The 16,643-nt window shown below is 52.6% G+C and overlaps 1 protein-coding gene across 1 annotated transcript in view; it reads right to left on the bottom strand.

Moving 5' to 3' along the window:
- The window catches only part of Pde9a (phosphodiesterase 9A), a 90,552-nt gene extending 74,194 nt beyond the window's left edge, over positions 1-16,358 (bottom strand). The window contains exon 1 of the mRNA XM_059244070.1: positions 16,219-16,358. Within this exon, the coding sequence (XP_059100053.1) occupies positions 16,219-16,287 (69 nt within the window). The 5' untranslated portion in view covers positions 16,288-16,358. The remainder of the gene's footprint in view (positions 1-16,218) is intronic.
- Positions 16,359-16,643: the final 285 nt, after the last annotated feature.

Genomic DNA, 16,643 nt, shown 5'->3' with positions numbered 1-16,643 from the left:
TCATAGACTGATTCATTTACTAAAGCTTTTCCAGCTATTAAGCTTTTACATAAGCCTCTGTGGGCTTGTCAGGCTCTGCCCATCCCCAAAGCTGCCAGAGCCTTTCAGGCCGGCTGCTGGCTGAGTGAAAACCAGCTGGACCGCTTTCCCGAACAGCCAATTCCAGAACAGGGGCATCGCCTTCACATTTTTGGAGGGGTTAAAAGGTGGGAGAAGTTCTACTGCCTTTTCAGTGCCTATGAAACAAGTGTTTAATATGAAAATATTTAATATGGAAAAGAGACCGGGACCAAAACACATAATGGCATGTTCACCTAAGAAAACACTTCAAGCTGTTTATGTATTATTGTCTGTCTATCCATCTGCCCACCCACTATCTGTCTTAACACCTATCTCTCCATAATCTACTCATCCATCATCCATCTACCCACCCACATATCACCTATCCATCTATCCATTATCTATCCTAATGCCTACCTCTTTGTCCATCACCTATCTTATCTATCTCTCCATCCACGTATCCATTCATCTACCCCTATTATCCATGCTACCCACTCACTATCTATACTAATACATATATCTCCATCCACCTCCCATCTTATTATCTACCTCTCATCCACCCACTTAGCCATCACCCAGCCATCCAGTGTATCATCTGTCTAGTCAGCCATCCATCATCTAGCCTAACATCTACCTATTCACCTACCCATCAGCCACCTTACATCTATCCATCCACCCCTCCATCTTTCCATCCATCTATCCATCCATCCATCCACCCACCTACCCACCACCCATCCACATTTGAATTTCACCCCCAATTAATATTTTACATGTAAATTTGAGCATACTGCTCATTCTGATCTGTCTCTTGCTTTGGAGTGCTTAGCAATGACGTCACATCCAAGATGGTTACAGCTCACCAGCAGGCAATCATGCTGTTTTGTTTGCTAAAATAAAATCTGTATTAGTCCTCATTTCCCTTTCTAATGTAGGAGATGTTTTTCTGGTCATTGCATTTGAAAAAGAGTATGAAATAATAACAGAAATTTCCATTTATTACTGTGTTCCAGACTTATTACTAAATTACCTTTAGGAAGGGTAGGGGGACCTTGGCTCTAGGTGCATGATCACACACGTGCTGGAGTGAATGGACAGTGAGCTGCAGTCTTAGCTCACCACTCCTAGCCCTAAGGGTTCCCAGCACCTGCCCTCTGGCCCCATCTCTGCTCAGCCCGCTCCCCACCAGCCTGGCTTCCATGCTCATAGTCAACATTAGTTTTACCCGTGTTTCATGGTATATTTCTAAATATAAAGGCTGCCTCTTAAGACAGACACAATGTGATGAGTGCACAGAAGAAAATTCATGACAGTCCCCCTGGTCAGGTCCCAGTGTGCAAAGAGATGGATTGTGGGTGGGGGCGGCCGGGGTCTCCTCTTCTTACCATTTACTAACACACATGCTACTTCTGATCCCTAAAGTACCCCTCCAGGCTGGATACTCCAATTTTGCAGATTCTAAGGCTCAGAGAGTTAAGTTACTTCCTCAGAGCCACACAGCAAGGGCTAGGGAAAGAAATGAAGGGCAATCTACAAGACTGAGTGATGTGCCGCAGAAATGTTGTCCAGTGACTCCTGCAATGACAGCTAAGCAACCCCATGGTGCTTTCGAGGTCCAGAGTTGCCTAGATCAGGAGCTGATGTTCTGCATATACAAAGAGTAGTGGCCCCATCCTGCTCCAGAAACCCCCATCCCCAGAGAGGTCAGGAAATAAAAGATCTAGCAAGGCCACTGTGTGAGCCAGCTTTCCCTTCCTGGAGCAAAGGTCCAGGACCGCCAGCTTACAAAGGGGACATATGCTTTGACTCACGGTTTAGAGGTTCTAGCCTGCAGCTGGCCAGCAGTGAGGCGGTATGCTCGCAGGACAGACAGGCTCGTCACTGCTCTCTCCTTGTGGCTATCACATGAAGGGAAGAAAGACGGGGGTACTAGGTTCCCAACATCTCCTTTGAGAGCACACACACCCAATGACCTAAATACCCCCCATTAGACTACACCTCCTCATGACCCCTCCACCTCTCGAGGATATCCCAGGCTGGGGACCAAGTCTCCAACACATGGGCCTTTGAAGACTCATATCCAAACCACAAGGCTCACTAACCCAGCTGATGGAAGACGTAGTTCTGAGGTGGCATCCCAAGACTTCCTGATGCCAACTCCACCTGCTTCCAAGTTCTTCCCTGAGCCTAGGATGTTGGACTCCCACCTGGCCCAGAGGGAATACTTCACCCTAGAAAGACCCAACTATACTGCAAAAGGAGCCTAATATCAGGGTTCCTGGTCCCATGCCCTCAGCTTCAGACAATGGGTGGATTCTTGGGGGCTTGAATCTACGTGGCTACAACGGGAACCCTCGGAGTCACTGGAAGTGGTAGGAGCCAAGCAGAGGTCGGTGTTTACAACCACATGCCCAAGGCCTGAGCCACACCCTCATCTGCACTAATGTCCTCCTAATCCTGGCATCCAACAACGTTCCCTCCATGACCAAGTCTCTGCAGATGTATTTCTGAAATGAGGCAGTCCTGGATTACTTGGGGGTTATCCCAAGAGTCCTTATACAGAGAGGTAGACAGAGACTGACATGAAAAGATGATGATATGAAGCAGGCATTTGAACATACTGGCTTTGAAGATGGGAGGCATGAAGCTATTGCAGAGGGATACTGGCGGCTTCCATGAGCTGGTGAGGTACAAAAGGCTTTTGCAGGGATTTCAGAGGCAGCACAGCCCTGGTGATACCTTGGCTCAGGTCCAGGGAGATTGAGAATTTCTGTTGTGTTAAAGCCAGGGGATCATAACCAGGACCATGCGGATTAACTTCAAGTCCTGACTCTAAGAAGGCTGGAATCCTTTCTGCAGGTGACAAAGTTCTGAGGATAAGACAGGCGTGCACTAAAGACCAGAGCCAATGAGAGGGATACACAGGGAGCCTGCAGAGGCTCAGGAGCCAGAGCTGGCCACTCCCCGTGAGGGCTGTTATGAGCCTGGTGGGAACAGCGTGAGAGAGAGGAGGTAGAAGAGCCTGACATCTATGGGAATCCCTCCTTGGGCAGCAGGGCAAGGGTACTCCGACCCCTTGAACCTCCTCTAGCTTCCCAGATTGCCTGACCACTGGCAGACTCTATGATCTGTGTCCTTGCTTGTATCCATGCCGGTGTCGGGCTCCTGGGCTTGGGTTTGTCTGTGGTGTGTGATACACTCATCTTTCCTGTCAAAGCTCTGGGTCGCTTTGCTTTTTTTTTTTTTTTTTAACACTTCTCTCGTCTGAAGCCGATGTGTCACAGCTATAAATAATGGATCATAGGAGTTAAGTGGAGAGAGAGAAAAAGAGACCAAAAGACTTTTTTAAAAAGGCTGTGCAGAGCTCAAGGCATAGGATGGGTTTGTGGAGGGACATTTCTGGGACTCCTCTGATAACAATCTGGTGGCCTTCTCCCACCAGGGGTCCCCTATAATCCTGGCTTCAAGACAGCACCCAAGAACGGAGCTGCAAGAAGATGAGAAAGTGAGAAAGGCTGAGGATGGAAAATGGAAGGTCTGACAAGGGCAGACACTCCTCTGTGTGGTCCTCCTCCAACAGACAGTCAACAGAGAGCTTTGAGACCTCGGAACACGCTGTGGCTTTGAAGTGTTGGCCACTGGCTGAAGGCTTGTCCCCAGCTGACGAAGGCATCAGGAGGTGGCAGAACCTTCAGCAGATGTGACCTCACTGGTGGAAGGTCATTGGGGGGTATGCCCTTGATGGGGACACTGGGACTCCAGCTTCTTCTCTGGCTGTTCTCTGCCTCCTGCCCTCCAGGAGGCGAGCAGCTCTGCCCCACCCTACCACATGCTCCCAACCATCATGCCCTGCCTCTGCATAGGCTCAAAGTGATGGGGCTCAGTGATCACCACGGCAACCTCCAGAAACTTTCCTCCTTAGAAGCTGCTCTGAGGCATTCTGTCACTGCGATAGAAGGCTGGGGATGATGGGAAGCAATGGATTCTGTCATTACCAGCTCCAGTGGGAATGATCTAGAAGAGAGATTCCATCAGAGCCACAGTGGGAAGGGCTGTTAACTCAATGAGCCCAGAGCAGAGGCAGACAGTCTTTATGATCCCCTTGGGGTTGAGAGAAGGCCAAGTAGCACGGAAGATGGTCAGAGAAGGGGAACCAGGAGGATGCAGGGAGGTGGTGCCATGAGGCTCTGAAGAAGGCTGCTGTGTGGCTGGTAAGGGACACTTGCTGGGAGCTGAGGGCCTAAGACCTCAGACCAGAAACTCCCATGATCAGAGGTCCCAAGACATATCTGAGAAGCAGACAGAGCTTTCCTTCCAGTGATGGCTGTGAGTGGAGTGGGTTCCTCCCATGCCACCCTTTGCCCATATAGCTGGCATTACTGTGTATTGCTTTCAGAATAATTAAAAACCCCCTTGAAGTACTCTACCCATCTGTCCAGCTAAGGACAGTGTCCATACTGGTCCATCCTTTCTTTCCCATCCCACCCACCAGGAGCTATGACAACTGTCCCTTTTGACACCAGAGGATGGTCCCCCTTCACTACAGATTTGGTATCTGAATAGATAGACCCATAGGCTAGTATGTATCTGGGGGGTGGGGGCTCCCCAGAACTTTCTTGGCCTGTCTAAGCTACAAAACATTCTAGGTATTTGCATGTTCCTTATCGGGCCCTCCCTGAGCCAAGAGGGTAGAGAGACCAAGTCTACATAGGGAGAGGTCCTGGGTAGGAAGGCATAGGTCCCAATATAGGGAGAAACAGACATGGGCAGCCTGAGCCACAGGACAGCAGGGAAGCCATCATGGATGGCGGGGGAGGGGCGGCTTGTAGACACCATGAACCTCTCAGACCACAATGACCCTGGTGACCTGTGCCCTTTCCTTCCTCTTTGTCACTTATGACTCCAGCCTCTGGAAGATGGAGAGGTAAATGTTTGTTTCTATTTCTCTAAGTAGACACTGGGGACTGAACTGTGTCCCCCTCAAACTCTGGCACTCCCAGTACTTTAGATCAATGACCCAGAGACAGATGATGGAATTAAAACTGTCATGGTGAGAATGTTGGGGAGATCTAACACAACTGTACCCTTCTATGAGACAACCAGGACACAGATACACACATAGAGAAGGATGTCTATGTAAGGACACAGGGACATACTGCTTACAATCCAAGGAAAGAGGCCGCAGGAGGAACCAGCCCCGAGACACTATGACCTTGGACCTTCAACCTCCAGGACTCAGTTTCTATGCTGAAGCCCCCTGTTGGGGACGCGCTGACATGGCGATGCACTCTAAGTAAGGGACTCTGGAGGCTGAAGGCAATCTAGGTCAATCCTTGTGCTTCCTGGAACCTGGTTTACAGTCCTGCTGGGCCAGTACTGCATGCTCCCCTCCACAGTCTGTGAGTTGGGAGAGTTCTGGGGAAACTAGTCTGTGGTCCCTCACCCCCCCCCCCACCCATATGGGGAGCGGTCAGAAACTCTGTGTACCTTGTGCTGCCACTGGGGTCCTGGTGGAAAAACGGCACCCCATGACAGGAGTGGTTAGCACACTTGTGGGGCGCAAGCACCGTCTCCCCTCCTCCCTCTCACTTTCTCCCCACTTTGGAAAGACATGGCTTAGACCTCAGAGCCTGAGGACCCTGTGGAAGCTATCTGCACTTCTCTTGGGCCATGTGCACCACCCTGGACTGGGGACTCTTTTTCTTGAGATCTACATTGCCTACCCTCAATAGAAAGAGGAGCTCATGCGGTGTCTGATGGCTTCTGGCGGTTGGAGAATTCTCACTACTCACCAAGAGCATGGCTTTCTCAAAGGTGAGCTGAATCAACCCAGCAGACATCTCTAGGTGTGCCTGGTGCCTGACTCTGGCAGCTGTACGTTTGGAAGTGAGTGAGAACCGCATCCAAGGGTGAGGTGACCTGGCCAGTATGGCACCTGGTGACTGGACATAGGGTATGCCTATGTCCACCCACAGGGCTGCCTAGGGAAGGGCCCTAGGGTCATGGCTGGAGGAAGCAGCCAGGAGGGGGGACCCTGGGGTTGAGCAGAGGTGGGGTGTGGGCTGAGTGAAAGGAACTGGGAAGGGCCTGGCAGGGAAAGCCAGCTGCCGGGTCAGGCCTCACTTGGGCAATTGGCCCATGCACACTCCGGGCTCGCTGCTGTGGCTCAGTTCACCTTACACTTGCCTCAACACTTGTCCAGGGAGGATTTCCACTCAGTGGTGCACTGTCCCCTGCAGGTATGGCCCTGTGCCCTACCGAGGCCAGGGTCACTGACATGTCCACCCATATCACATGGCCTGTGAAGACAACATGGCCTGTGAAGAGCCCAAAGATGTCCCTGAGGGACATAATCTAGCCCATGCCTAGAGCTTACATCACTCAATTGGAGCCATGGATCCACAGTGTTTGCTTCCAGAAGTGAAGTCTGACACTCAGAGAGGAAGTATGTATATGTACTATGTGTGTATGCGTACATGAGTGTGTGATTTGTATGTGGATGTATGTAGTGTGAGTCTGTACATATGTGTGTCAATGTGTATATGTATGTGTGTGTATGTAATGTGTGATTTGTGTGAGGTATGTTTGTATGAGGTATTAAGATGAGGCCTGTATTTATGTCATATGTAGCATACATAATTTATGTGACATGTGTATTGGGTAGTGTATGAGTGTGTGTGAGACCTGTGTGTGTGCACAATGTGTGATGGGAAGGTATATATGGTATATGTTCATGGTATGTGGTATAGATGATATATGAAAAAGGAGTATTTATGTGATGTGTGTGGCATACACCTATGTGGTGGTGCACATATGAGGTATGAAGATGTCATTTGTGTTTATGTGATGTGTGGTGTATGTGGTGTGTTATGTGTGAGTGCACTTATCCAATGAGGGGCTGGCCTCTGCTCCCCATGCTGTGACTGTCACCTGTACAGAGCCTCTGCCCACCATGTCTACCTGCTCCCACGTGCCTGTGCTGCCCCAAACACCCTACTGTGGTGGTCTGAATGAGAAACATCCCCACAGGCTCACATATGTGAACACTTGGTCCTTGATGGGTGGTACTGTTTAGGAAGGTTATGGAACCATTAGGGGGCGGAGCCTTGCTGGAGGAAGTGTGTCACCAGGGTGGGCTTTGAGGTTTTGTGGCTTGGCCCCATTTCCTGTCTCTGCTTCCTGTGTGTGGATGAAATGTGCTGTCTCTGCTCTTGACCACCAGGCCGGCCTCACAACTTCCCCAGCTCGATGAACTGTAACCCCTCTGAAACGGTGAGCTAAGACAAGCCCTCTTCTCCTCTAAGCTGCTGTGTTCTGTCACAGCAGTCGATAAGGAACTGATCCACCTGTGCTGCCTCTCGGGTCCCCTCCCTGCACCCGAGTCCCCGAACCACTCCATCGGCCCTGACCATGATGGTACAGACATCACCTCTCACACTGGCTTCATGCGGCTCAGCCTAGACATGGGGGCCAGGGGAGAACTTGTCCCATAGACTCTGTGGTGGTTTAAATAAGATAGTCATCCATAATCTTGGGTGTTGGAACACTTGGTCCCCAGTTAGTGGAGCTGCGTGGGGAGACTTAGGGGGTATGACTTTGCTGGAGGAGTTATGTCAACAGCACGACTTTTGAAGTTCAGGGCCCTGCACGACTCCTAGTTTGTGTCTCTCCTTTGTGATCGCAGTTCAAGGTGTGAGCGCTCAGCGTCTGGTTCCTGCCACCGTGTCCGCCGCTTGCCTCTACACCTCTCCTCCATAATGGACTCTCAGCTCCCTGGATCTGTAAGTCAAATAAACTCTGCTTTGTATAAGTTGCCTTGGTCATGGTGTTTTATCAAAGCAACAGAAAGGTAATTAGTACAGACTCCCAGTGGCAGTGTGGTCGCTGGCTGGCTCCACAGTCACCGGCTCGAAGCTGCAGCTTTCCTGTCAGTTAGCAGCAGTGACGCCCTCGGCTCTCACAGCAGTCTCAGATATGTCCAAGCATACACAATCACTGATGTTGAGACTTTAAGCACAGCTTAAGCTTAACGGAGCCCTGCAAGACCCGCACGACACCGCTCCAGGCAGCAGGCTGGAACTGTGTCCTGAAATCCAGCCTTTCCGGCCATGGCTCATTAGGAATGTGAGTTCCAGGTGGAGAGACTGAAACTCCCTAGGCAGTAATGCCAAGGGCCACCTTACTGGCTGGGTGTGAGGCTAGAGAAGTTTGAAAAGATTCTGCAGAGAAAGACGGCATGGGAGACAGCCTGAGTGACTAGTTACCATCAATGATCTCTTTATTAAATAAATAAATAAAACAGCTATATGCATCTGGCTGCCTGACTGCAAACAGGCCCAGGTGGCTACACCTGGACACTTGTTCTGGTGACTTCTAGACTGTCAGCTCAAACCACCTTGGAGGAACAAGCAGGCAGTCCACATGTCAGAGTCCTGGGCTAAACACACCTTCCAACCTCCCCCACTCCACAAGTGGGCTCTTGTTTTCCCAAACTTTCCACACAGCCCCTTTCACAGCCAGGCTGGCTTGGCCTTTGGAGTCATCACTAGGCCCCAGGCAACGCTTTCAGTCTGCGACACAAAGGAATGAAACCGAAACCCACAGCCAGGGAGCCGCAATGGTGTGTCTTGTTCCACCTGAGCCTATGGCCGAGCTGTCCTCCCTTCAAGCAGAATAAGAGACCCTTATGGCCACCCGGCCACCAATGGAGTAGAGGAGAGTGGACTGTCCTAAGCCAGGACAGGCGTTACTGAACCAAAAGCCCCTGGCAGAGCAGCATTGAAAGATCCTTCATTCCCCAGAGTGAGCCTGGACACGTGGCAAAAGGGATACCGGAGCCACTCACCAAACCAGAGTGAGATGACGGACAGGGGTTGCTCTCAACCAGGCATGGAGATTGGATCTCCTTAAATGTATGGCACAGATAAACAAATAATAAACAAGTAAAAATAGGGACACTTAGACACACCTTCCGAGGGCCAGCCATGAGAACAGGCAACACAAGCAAGCAAGTCTAATGTCCCCAAAGCACGGACAGATATTCCCTTTTCTCCTGTTCCCTCACTGATGGAGATTCTAAGACACCGAGAGGGCAAAAATGTGTCCAGCAAAGCCGCACAGCAAAAAAGGTAAAGGAACATCTCCATCTGTGCTCTCAACTGTGACATCAGAGTGCCAGGGGATGGGCCGTGTGTCCTCAGAGCCGCATCTACCCTCCCGTCCGACGCACTGCAGGGCCTTCTCCATATGTAAGTCCCAGGCTGACCCTGTGTGTACTAGGAAGCAAATGAGGATCTAACAGGAGGCTGGAGAACACCAGGTAGGGTCCCTGACTGTCCCCTCCGATGGGGGACACTGGCACGCTGTGATCTATCTATGTGGTGGCTACTACTTAGCCCTAAAGAGGAAGTAGTCTTGACACCCACCATAGCCCAGCAGGACACTGTGCCAAGTGAAAGAAGTCAGGAAAAGAACACATACTGCAAGATTCACCTGGATGAGATCCCAACTGTAGCTAAATTCATGGAGACTGGGTGTTTGAAGAGGGAACCTAGGCCAGGAGAAGGTGGAGAGTCGGTGTTTAACGGAGACCACCAAGCTTCCTTTTTGCTAGAGAAAGTGCTAGTAGAGAATGGACGTGCTGGCTACATGGCACTGTGAGCTATCTTAGGGCTGCTGAGCCGTGCATTTAACCATGTTATATATAGCTTATCACAATTTTAAAAATTAGATGGCCAGTCTAAAGGGCAAAAAAAAAAAAAAAAATTTGTAACAGGGAGTTTCTGTTTGGGACAAATGTTCCCAGTGTGTGACTGGAGAAGAGGTGTAGAGGTGTGCAGGGTGAGAGAGAGGGGCTACATGCTACTGCACACTCCCTGTGCCTCCAATGTGAGCACCAGCTGCCTGCACTCAGGGTAATCTACAATGCTGTGGGCTATCAGAAGTCATAGTCACATTTCAGGCCCTTGTATCAGTCAGGTCACAGACTATGTTTTCTGTGGATGGAATTACCAGGCTGCAGCTGGACTCCTATGAAGCTGGAGCCCTATACTCAGGGCAGGCCTTGAAATGAGGCAATACAAAGCAGTCCGTCCAGACAAGGACCCTGCAAGGAGGTGCTTCCCTGGTGACTCAGTCAGTCCTCCTTATCAAAGATGCGTCCCCCCCACCCCACTTCATCGATCAGGGGTGTGGCTTGCTAGGTTACTGGCAGTCTGGTGACTGAATGGGAGGGGGCTTTTTCCGTGAAACGAGAGGCCATGGGGCATGCCTGCCACTCACTCAGGCAGTAAACCATATGAGCAGAGTCCAGCTGGGATGCCCCGAGGTGCTCCCATTGTTGGCACTGAGACCATGCCCACATCATCTCTCATTTGCATGTCAGTTCCAGGGAACTGCCAGGACTCCATGCCCTTCCTGTGCCCTTGCTGGACTCCCCCAATGACGAGAGCTGTGTTCTAAACATTTCTGAGGCCAGACGGGCCCTCACTCACAATGCACTCTGGTGAGGTCTCCAGCCCCTTGGCTCTGAGCATGAGTTAGTCCCAGTAAGTGTAGCTCCTGTAAGTCAGAGATGGTCCTGTCTTCCTGTTCACGGCTGCTTTGGGTCAGACTCAGTGGATGTGGGAGAACTACAAGATGAGTGGCAAGGTGGCACCTGCCACGGCTTCTTCTGGGACCACAAAGCTGTCAGGTCTGGGGTGTGGAAGGTATTGAGGAACGAGGCCACCCTGGCCTGAGGAGCAGCTGGACACCACCGAGTTTCCCAGGTGCCCAGTTGCCCCACGAGTCGCCAGCCTCTGCAGAGTCCCTCTGTGGGAATGCCACCACCTCCCTACTTCTCTGGAGGAGGAAGTGACTTTCACATCTTGCCTGGTGAGTGACTGTCAACCTGACACAACCAAGAGTCACCTGGGAAGAGGGAGTCTCAAGGGACAGCCAGATCGTACTGGCCTGCAGCTGTGTCTCTGGGGAATGGTCCTGATTGTTGATTGACATGGGAGGAGGGCTCAGCCCACCGTGGGCAGTGACCCCGGGGCAGATGGGTCTGGCTTGTATAGGGAAGTGGCAGAGCGGTGTGTGACGGTGCATGCCTTTAATCCCGGCTCTCGGAAGGCAGAGCATGAGGCAGAGGAGGTGAACCAGAAAGCTGCATTTCTCCCTAGTTTTCTGCTTCAGTTCTCGCTACAACTTCCCTCCCTGACGGACTGGGACCCAAAGCAGAAACCAAATGAACCCTTTCCTCCCCAGGCTGCTTTGGGTCATGGTGCTCACCACAGCAACAGCAGCCAAGCGAGGCCACCATCTTCCAGGCAGCAAGGGCAGAATCAAACACTGCAAGGGACCAGGGACAGTGCTCTGCATCCTCCAAGAGCAGAGCCATCTCTGTGCCTCGGGGCAGCACCAATGTTTCCAAAGGACTGCAGACTGTCAGCAGTCAGTCACTTCGTGACGGCGTCAAGCTGGGATCAAGCCTGCTCCCTGATTCCTCAGCGACCCTCTAAGGTCCTCTTAGGATATTCCCACTGTGGTGTCCCATCAGGCCCTTAACAGTGGCTTGCTTATTTTGAAAGAAACTGAAAGTTGGGGTGATCTTGCTTATCTTCACAACCAGCTCTGATCCTGGCAGAGCCCCAGGAGCTATCTCAGGCCACTGGTCAGGATGGACACAGAGTTGGCATTCAAATGGCCCCTGCCCCCAATCCCTCCCCCTCCCTAGCTCCACACTGGGCTCCTGGAAGATGAGGACACCCCTTTCTTCTAGCTCACTGCACTCAGGGAGCCATGCCCATATTTATTTAAAGGGTATAAGTTATAAACCTATCATAGGAAGACAAATGGATTGTTCTGGAACTGCTGAAGATAGCCAAGGGGAGCCGCTGAACCTGGTCTGAGGAGGGAGAGGGCAGTGAAGCCAGAACCCACAGGACGGAACCAGATCGTCCGGCCATAAGAAGCATGTGGGTATGAGTGGGAGGCGGCTCCACAGAGGCAGTATAGCCACTGTGCCTGGATGGGCAGGCCCAACTGTTCCAAAGTGAAAGGGCAAGACAGGCTATTCTAGGGCAGGACAAGGCCATTGAACCAGGGGACACTGTAGGAGGTCCTATCCTCATCATAGGACAAAGCTGAGGCAGGAGCATTCTTCAAACAGTAGAAGGTGGAACCATTGAAGAGATGGAGGCACAGGCTAGGAAAGAAGGTGGAGTTCTTGAGGGCCTTGGGCAGCTGTAAAAGGCACAGGCAGGGCAGAGGATACCAGAGAAGCAGAGAGAAGGGAGCCTCAGTCCCAGTGAGCAACCGAGCAGGGCATGCAGGGCTGAGGACTCTCAGTGCAGAGGGCTATACCAGAGAGGACATCCTCAAAGTGGAGACAGCAGGTCAGAATCTGGCAGGTCCACAATGGCACAATAGGACCAGGCTAGGTGGAGCCCAGGACTGTGGTGAGAAGCCCCAAGCAGGCCTGGGTACCTTGAGCTCTGGGTTCCAACAGAACCAAGGCCAGGCAGCCACATCCACAGAGACAAACCATTTCAAACAGGGACACTGACCAGCTTCCTCATGATGCTGTGCCCTGTGGCTTTTCCCATTTAGAACAGAAACAGCTCAGCAAAACTCAAGTGCCTGTTTCCATAGTAAGACCTGGGTTCCAGCTGTGGAGATGGGCTGGAACAAAGCCACAGGCAGCTTAGAGTGGCTGAGGGGAGGCACTTACTAGACCAGGGCCAGGCTCCAACAAAGGCTCCCAGGCTTCCCCTTTACCCAGCTACTGGCTTTTCAATCAACCCAAGGCTGGTTGACCGGAGGCCTGGAAGGCTTTTTATGCTTTCCTTACAAGTCTGCAAACCCAGGCCTGGCCGAGCTACCAGGCAGGGACCCTCTGGCTCCCCAATATGAATGTCGCATGCTGGTCATCCCTAAGTGGGTAAGCTCAGAGCTCTCCTCCCCCATAGATAAGATAAAGGACCAAGGACTGAAGTCTGGGGGCACGACTCGCTCCCCCTCCCCCCGCCCCAGTGAATAAGCTATGAAAGGACATAGGAAGGTCCTCAGAGTAAAGATGGAGGGGGCTGAGTTTCTAGAGAGCAGATCCGGCTCCCAACTCCCTGCTTCTTTAATGGCCTACTTGAGGACCTCCTGGTCCCCATCTGTGCATCCTGGCAAGTGGAGGAACCACGGGACAGGAATATAGAGACGTGGCTGGACAGGCAACACTGCCCATTGGGAAAATTCTAACCCAGTCTGTCCTAAAGGCTTCCAGGTCTGCAGGATGGGAGCCTTCCCTACCGTCACAGAGGAAGGAAGCCAATGGTTGAGGCTCCACCAATAGCACAGACCCCACCATGTCCCTCTGTAACATCTCAGCCAGCTGGAAATAACTTAGGGTACCTACCATTGGTGAGTTTCCCATCCCCAGACCAGAAGGGCTGTGATTGCTCACACAGGCTAATGACGTGCCTCAGTATCATCTTGGTCATGCTGGCCCCTAGCCTCTAGCATCCAGCTTTAGTGCATGGCTCACTGGCTACCTGATCTACCTCATCTGTCTAGCCCTCACAACAGCAAGCCCACTCTTGTTCCCACTTAAAAGCTGAGCAAACAGACACAGGTTGAAGCACCTAACCAAAGCAGAGGTGGGAAGTGGAGGTCCTGAAGAGTGGGACCTTGGGGACACGTGGGGTCCCACCAGGGGCCCTACAGATTTTGCATAGGGTTTGGGAGGACAAGCCCCCCTGAGCCCTCTGATCTTCTACATGAAATGTCCCAGAGATAGAAGCCAGACTCCCCCAAATTCTCACTGCATTCCCATTATAGAAAGCCGGGTATTGTGCACACTTGGAATTGTCTGCACTTGGGATCATCTCTATGCACAAAAGGCAGCGCTGAGCAGCGGCCACACTGCTTCTCTAGTGCCTTTGACTCCCACCCTGGTAAGAACAAGAGGTTCTTCTCCCTAATACCAGCAAACGCCAGTGTTAGCAATGTGGTCCCCTCCCATGTCTGCCTGAAGCTGAGATGGCCAGGAGTTGGTGGCAAGAGGGATAAAGGGCTGAGATAACACAGGAGTCATGGGCAAGCCCCTCACCAAGAGTGATGACTGCCGTGGCAGAAATCGACAAATGCCTTATCTCATCCCCAGGGCTCAAGCCTTTTCCTGGGAAGTAATAGTGGTTTGTTCCTTGACCTCCTATGAAGAGGAGATTAAATGGGTAAATGCAAACCAGAAATGATTGCACGCTGGGAACTTTCAGATATGCCCAGTGTCTAGGAAGAGGAAATATTCTGGGCTAGTGTACAGGTCTCAGCAGTGTGGATGGGTGCAGGGCTTCAGGGCGTGGAGCCCGAGATGTGAACACTCACACACCAGGAAACCCGAAGGCCTGGTTCTCACCAGGCTAAAGGTTCACCTCAGCACCTGGTGCTAATGACAGGGTGCCCAGGATCAGTGATGGGCTGACCGCAGTGGCAGGGTGGAGGCCCCCTTGCTCCACCAGCCTCTGCCCCGTGGTGTGAATGCAAGGATGTTTATGAGCAGGCAGAGACAGGGAGGATAATGCCTCTTGTGTTCTGCGATGTTCCAGGCACTGTTTATATCTCTCATTTACTTCTCATTACAGTCTATAAAGCAGATCTGGTGATCCCTTCACAGACGAGGATGCCAGCCAGAGAAGCCCAGAGTGGCCAAGCCAGCACTCAACGTCAGGTCTCCCTCCACCCAAAGCCATGACCTTCTAGCCTAGTGCAGGTGCCTGCCTCCACCCACTCCAGGGTTGGCTTGTGGCTGACCTTTCTAGAGGTCACTCAACTTCAGGTATGTCCACTGGGAAAGCCCACCTTACCCACAGTGACAGACCAGCCTGGCAGACCCAGAACTTACTTGGGCCCTCCTAACCCTTTCTTCTACTTTCCACCAGTTGCCAAGCTAGCTGCTCTTTGAGGACCTGTGGGAAGATTTGAGGAAGAACCTGCCACGGCTGGCCAGGTGACACCTCATCTTTCCTCTTTAAAGGGATAAAAGAAGGCCACCAATGTAGCTTAATAACAGTGTCTGCCTGGCATGCATAAAGCCCATCCTTTGCACCAAAATCTAAAACAACAACAACAACAAAAATTCTCATTTGGTGGGGTAGAGAAAAAATGCATGTGTACAGATATGTGCTTTGTATACACACTGTATACACATGCATGCACACATTTGGCCGTGTGGAGTTTATGCCTGCATGTACCTATGTGCACGTGTTTGTGTGCTCAAATGGGCTGTAGTAGGAAGGCACCCAGTAGAGCCCTTCCTTCCTCTGGGAGGAAGAGGAGGTTGTTACATCTCAGGAGCTGTGCTCCAGGAGTCAGGAACTGGGATCTATCTGGTCCTGCATCTGAACCTGCACCTGCCCATCCTGCTCAAGAGGCCGACCACTGACGCTTGCTTCCCAGCCCATTCCAAGTCACTCAGCCTAATCAAAGGGGCCACCTAGGAGAGGGATGGTACTTCCCATTTTTCCAGCATCAGGCTGAGGGCGGAGGGCAGGTTTCTCTTACTGATGAAGCCAATCAGCCAAGAGGACACACCTGAGAACGGAGGCCCGTATCCACCAGGCATCCCTCCTTGCCTTCCTTGGCCAGGTCTACAGCAAGCTGCCTGGCTTCCAGCTGAGGTCCGGGAGCAATTTCCCCACAATGGGCTTTTCCACAAGCACTTTAGGGGGAGCTAATGAGACCCTTCCCCCCCCCCCACCCCGTGCGCCCCCCACCCCCGAGCTTAGCCATTGTCCCTTTATCAATATCAATAGAAGTCAAGGGCACTCTGTGCCCAAAGAAGGGTCTTTAGAAGGGGAGGGGCCACGGACAAAAGGGGTCCGTGGCGAACCCCTCTCCGTGGCTCAAGTTGGTTGGGAGGGCAGTGTACAGCAGAGCCGAAAGCGGGTCTCTCAGTCCCCGCGAGGCCACAGAGCCCAGCGGCAGGATCCCCCCCCCCCCCCCGCGACTGTCGCCGTCCACCTGGGACCTGCCCCGCGGGTCTGCACCGGCCGGCCGCCGAGCCTCCCGGGGCCCTGCGCGCACGGCGGGCCGCCAGGATCAGCTCCGTCCGTGGGCTCGGAGCCCGCAGTGGGGACACCTGCGCTTACTAGGGCTCACGGAGGCCGCAGAGGAGGGGCGGGGTACCTTCTGGATGCGTCCATCGATGTCCAGGTAGATGGCCTTGGGCCGGTAGCTTGAGGAGCCGGCCCCCATCGCGCCCGCAGCTGCACTTGGACTTTTTCACCTTACTTTCTCTCCGCGGCCACCGCGCCGGGAGGGCGGGGGCGGGGGGAGGGGCGGGGGAGGGGCGGGGGCGGCCAGCCAACCAGAGCCAGCCGCTCGCGGCCTCCGCACGCCCCTCCTCCCACGGCGCCGGCCCGCCCCGCCCTTCCAGCCCCTCCCCTCCCCTCCCCTCCCCTCCCGTCCCTTCTTCAATCTCTCCCCTTGTCCGTCCTCCTCCTTTCTCACCAGGGCTCCTCCCTCCCGCCTCTCCCCCTCCTCACTCACTCTGTCTCCTTTCCCCTCTCCCACTCCCTTTCTCCTCCTCCCCTTCTCATCTCTGCCTCCTC

The sequence above is a fragment of the Peromyscus eremicus genome, chromosome 16_21, assembly GCF_949786415.1.
Source record: "Peromyscus eremicus chromosome 16_21, PerEre_H2_v1, whole genome shotgun sequence".
In the NCBI taxonomy this organism is placed as follows: domain Eukaryota; kingdom Metazoa; phylum Chordata; class Mammalia; order Rodentia; family Cricetidae; genus Peromyscus; species Peromyscus eremicus.
This window is presented reverse-complemented; position numbering and strand designations above follow the sequence as displayed.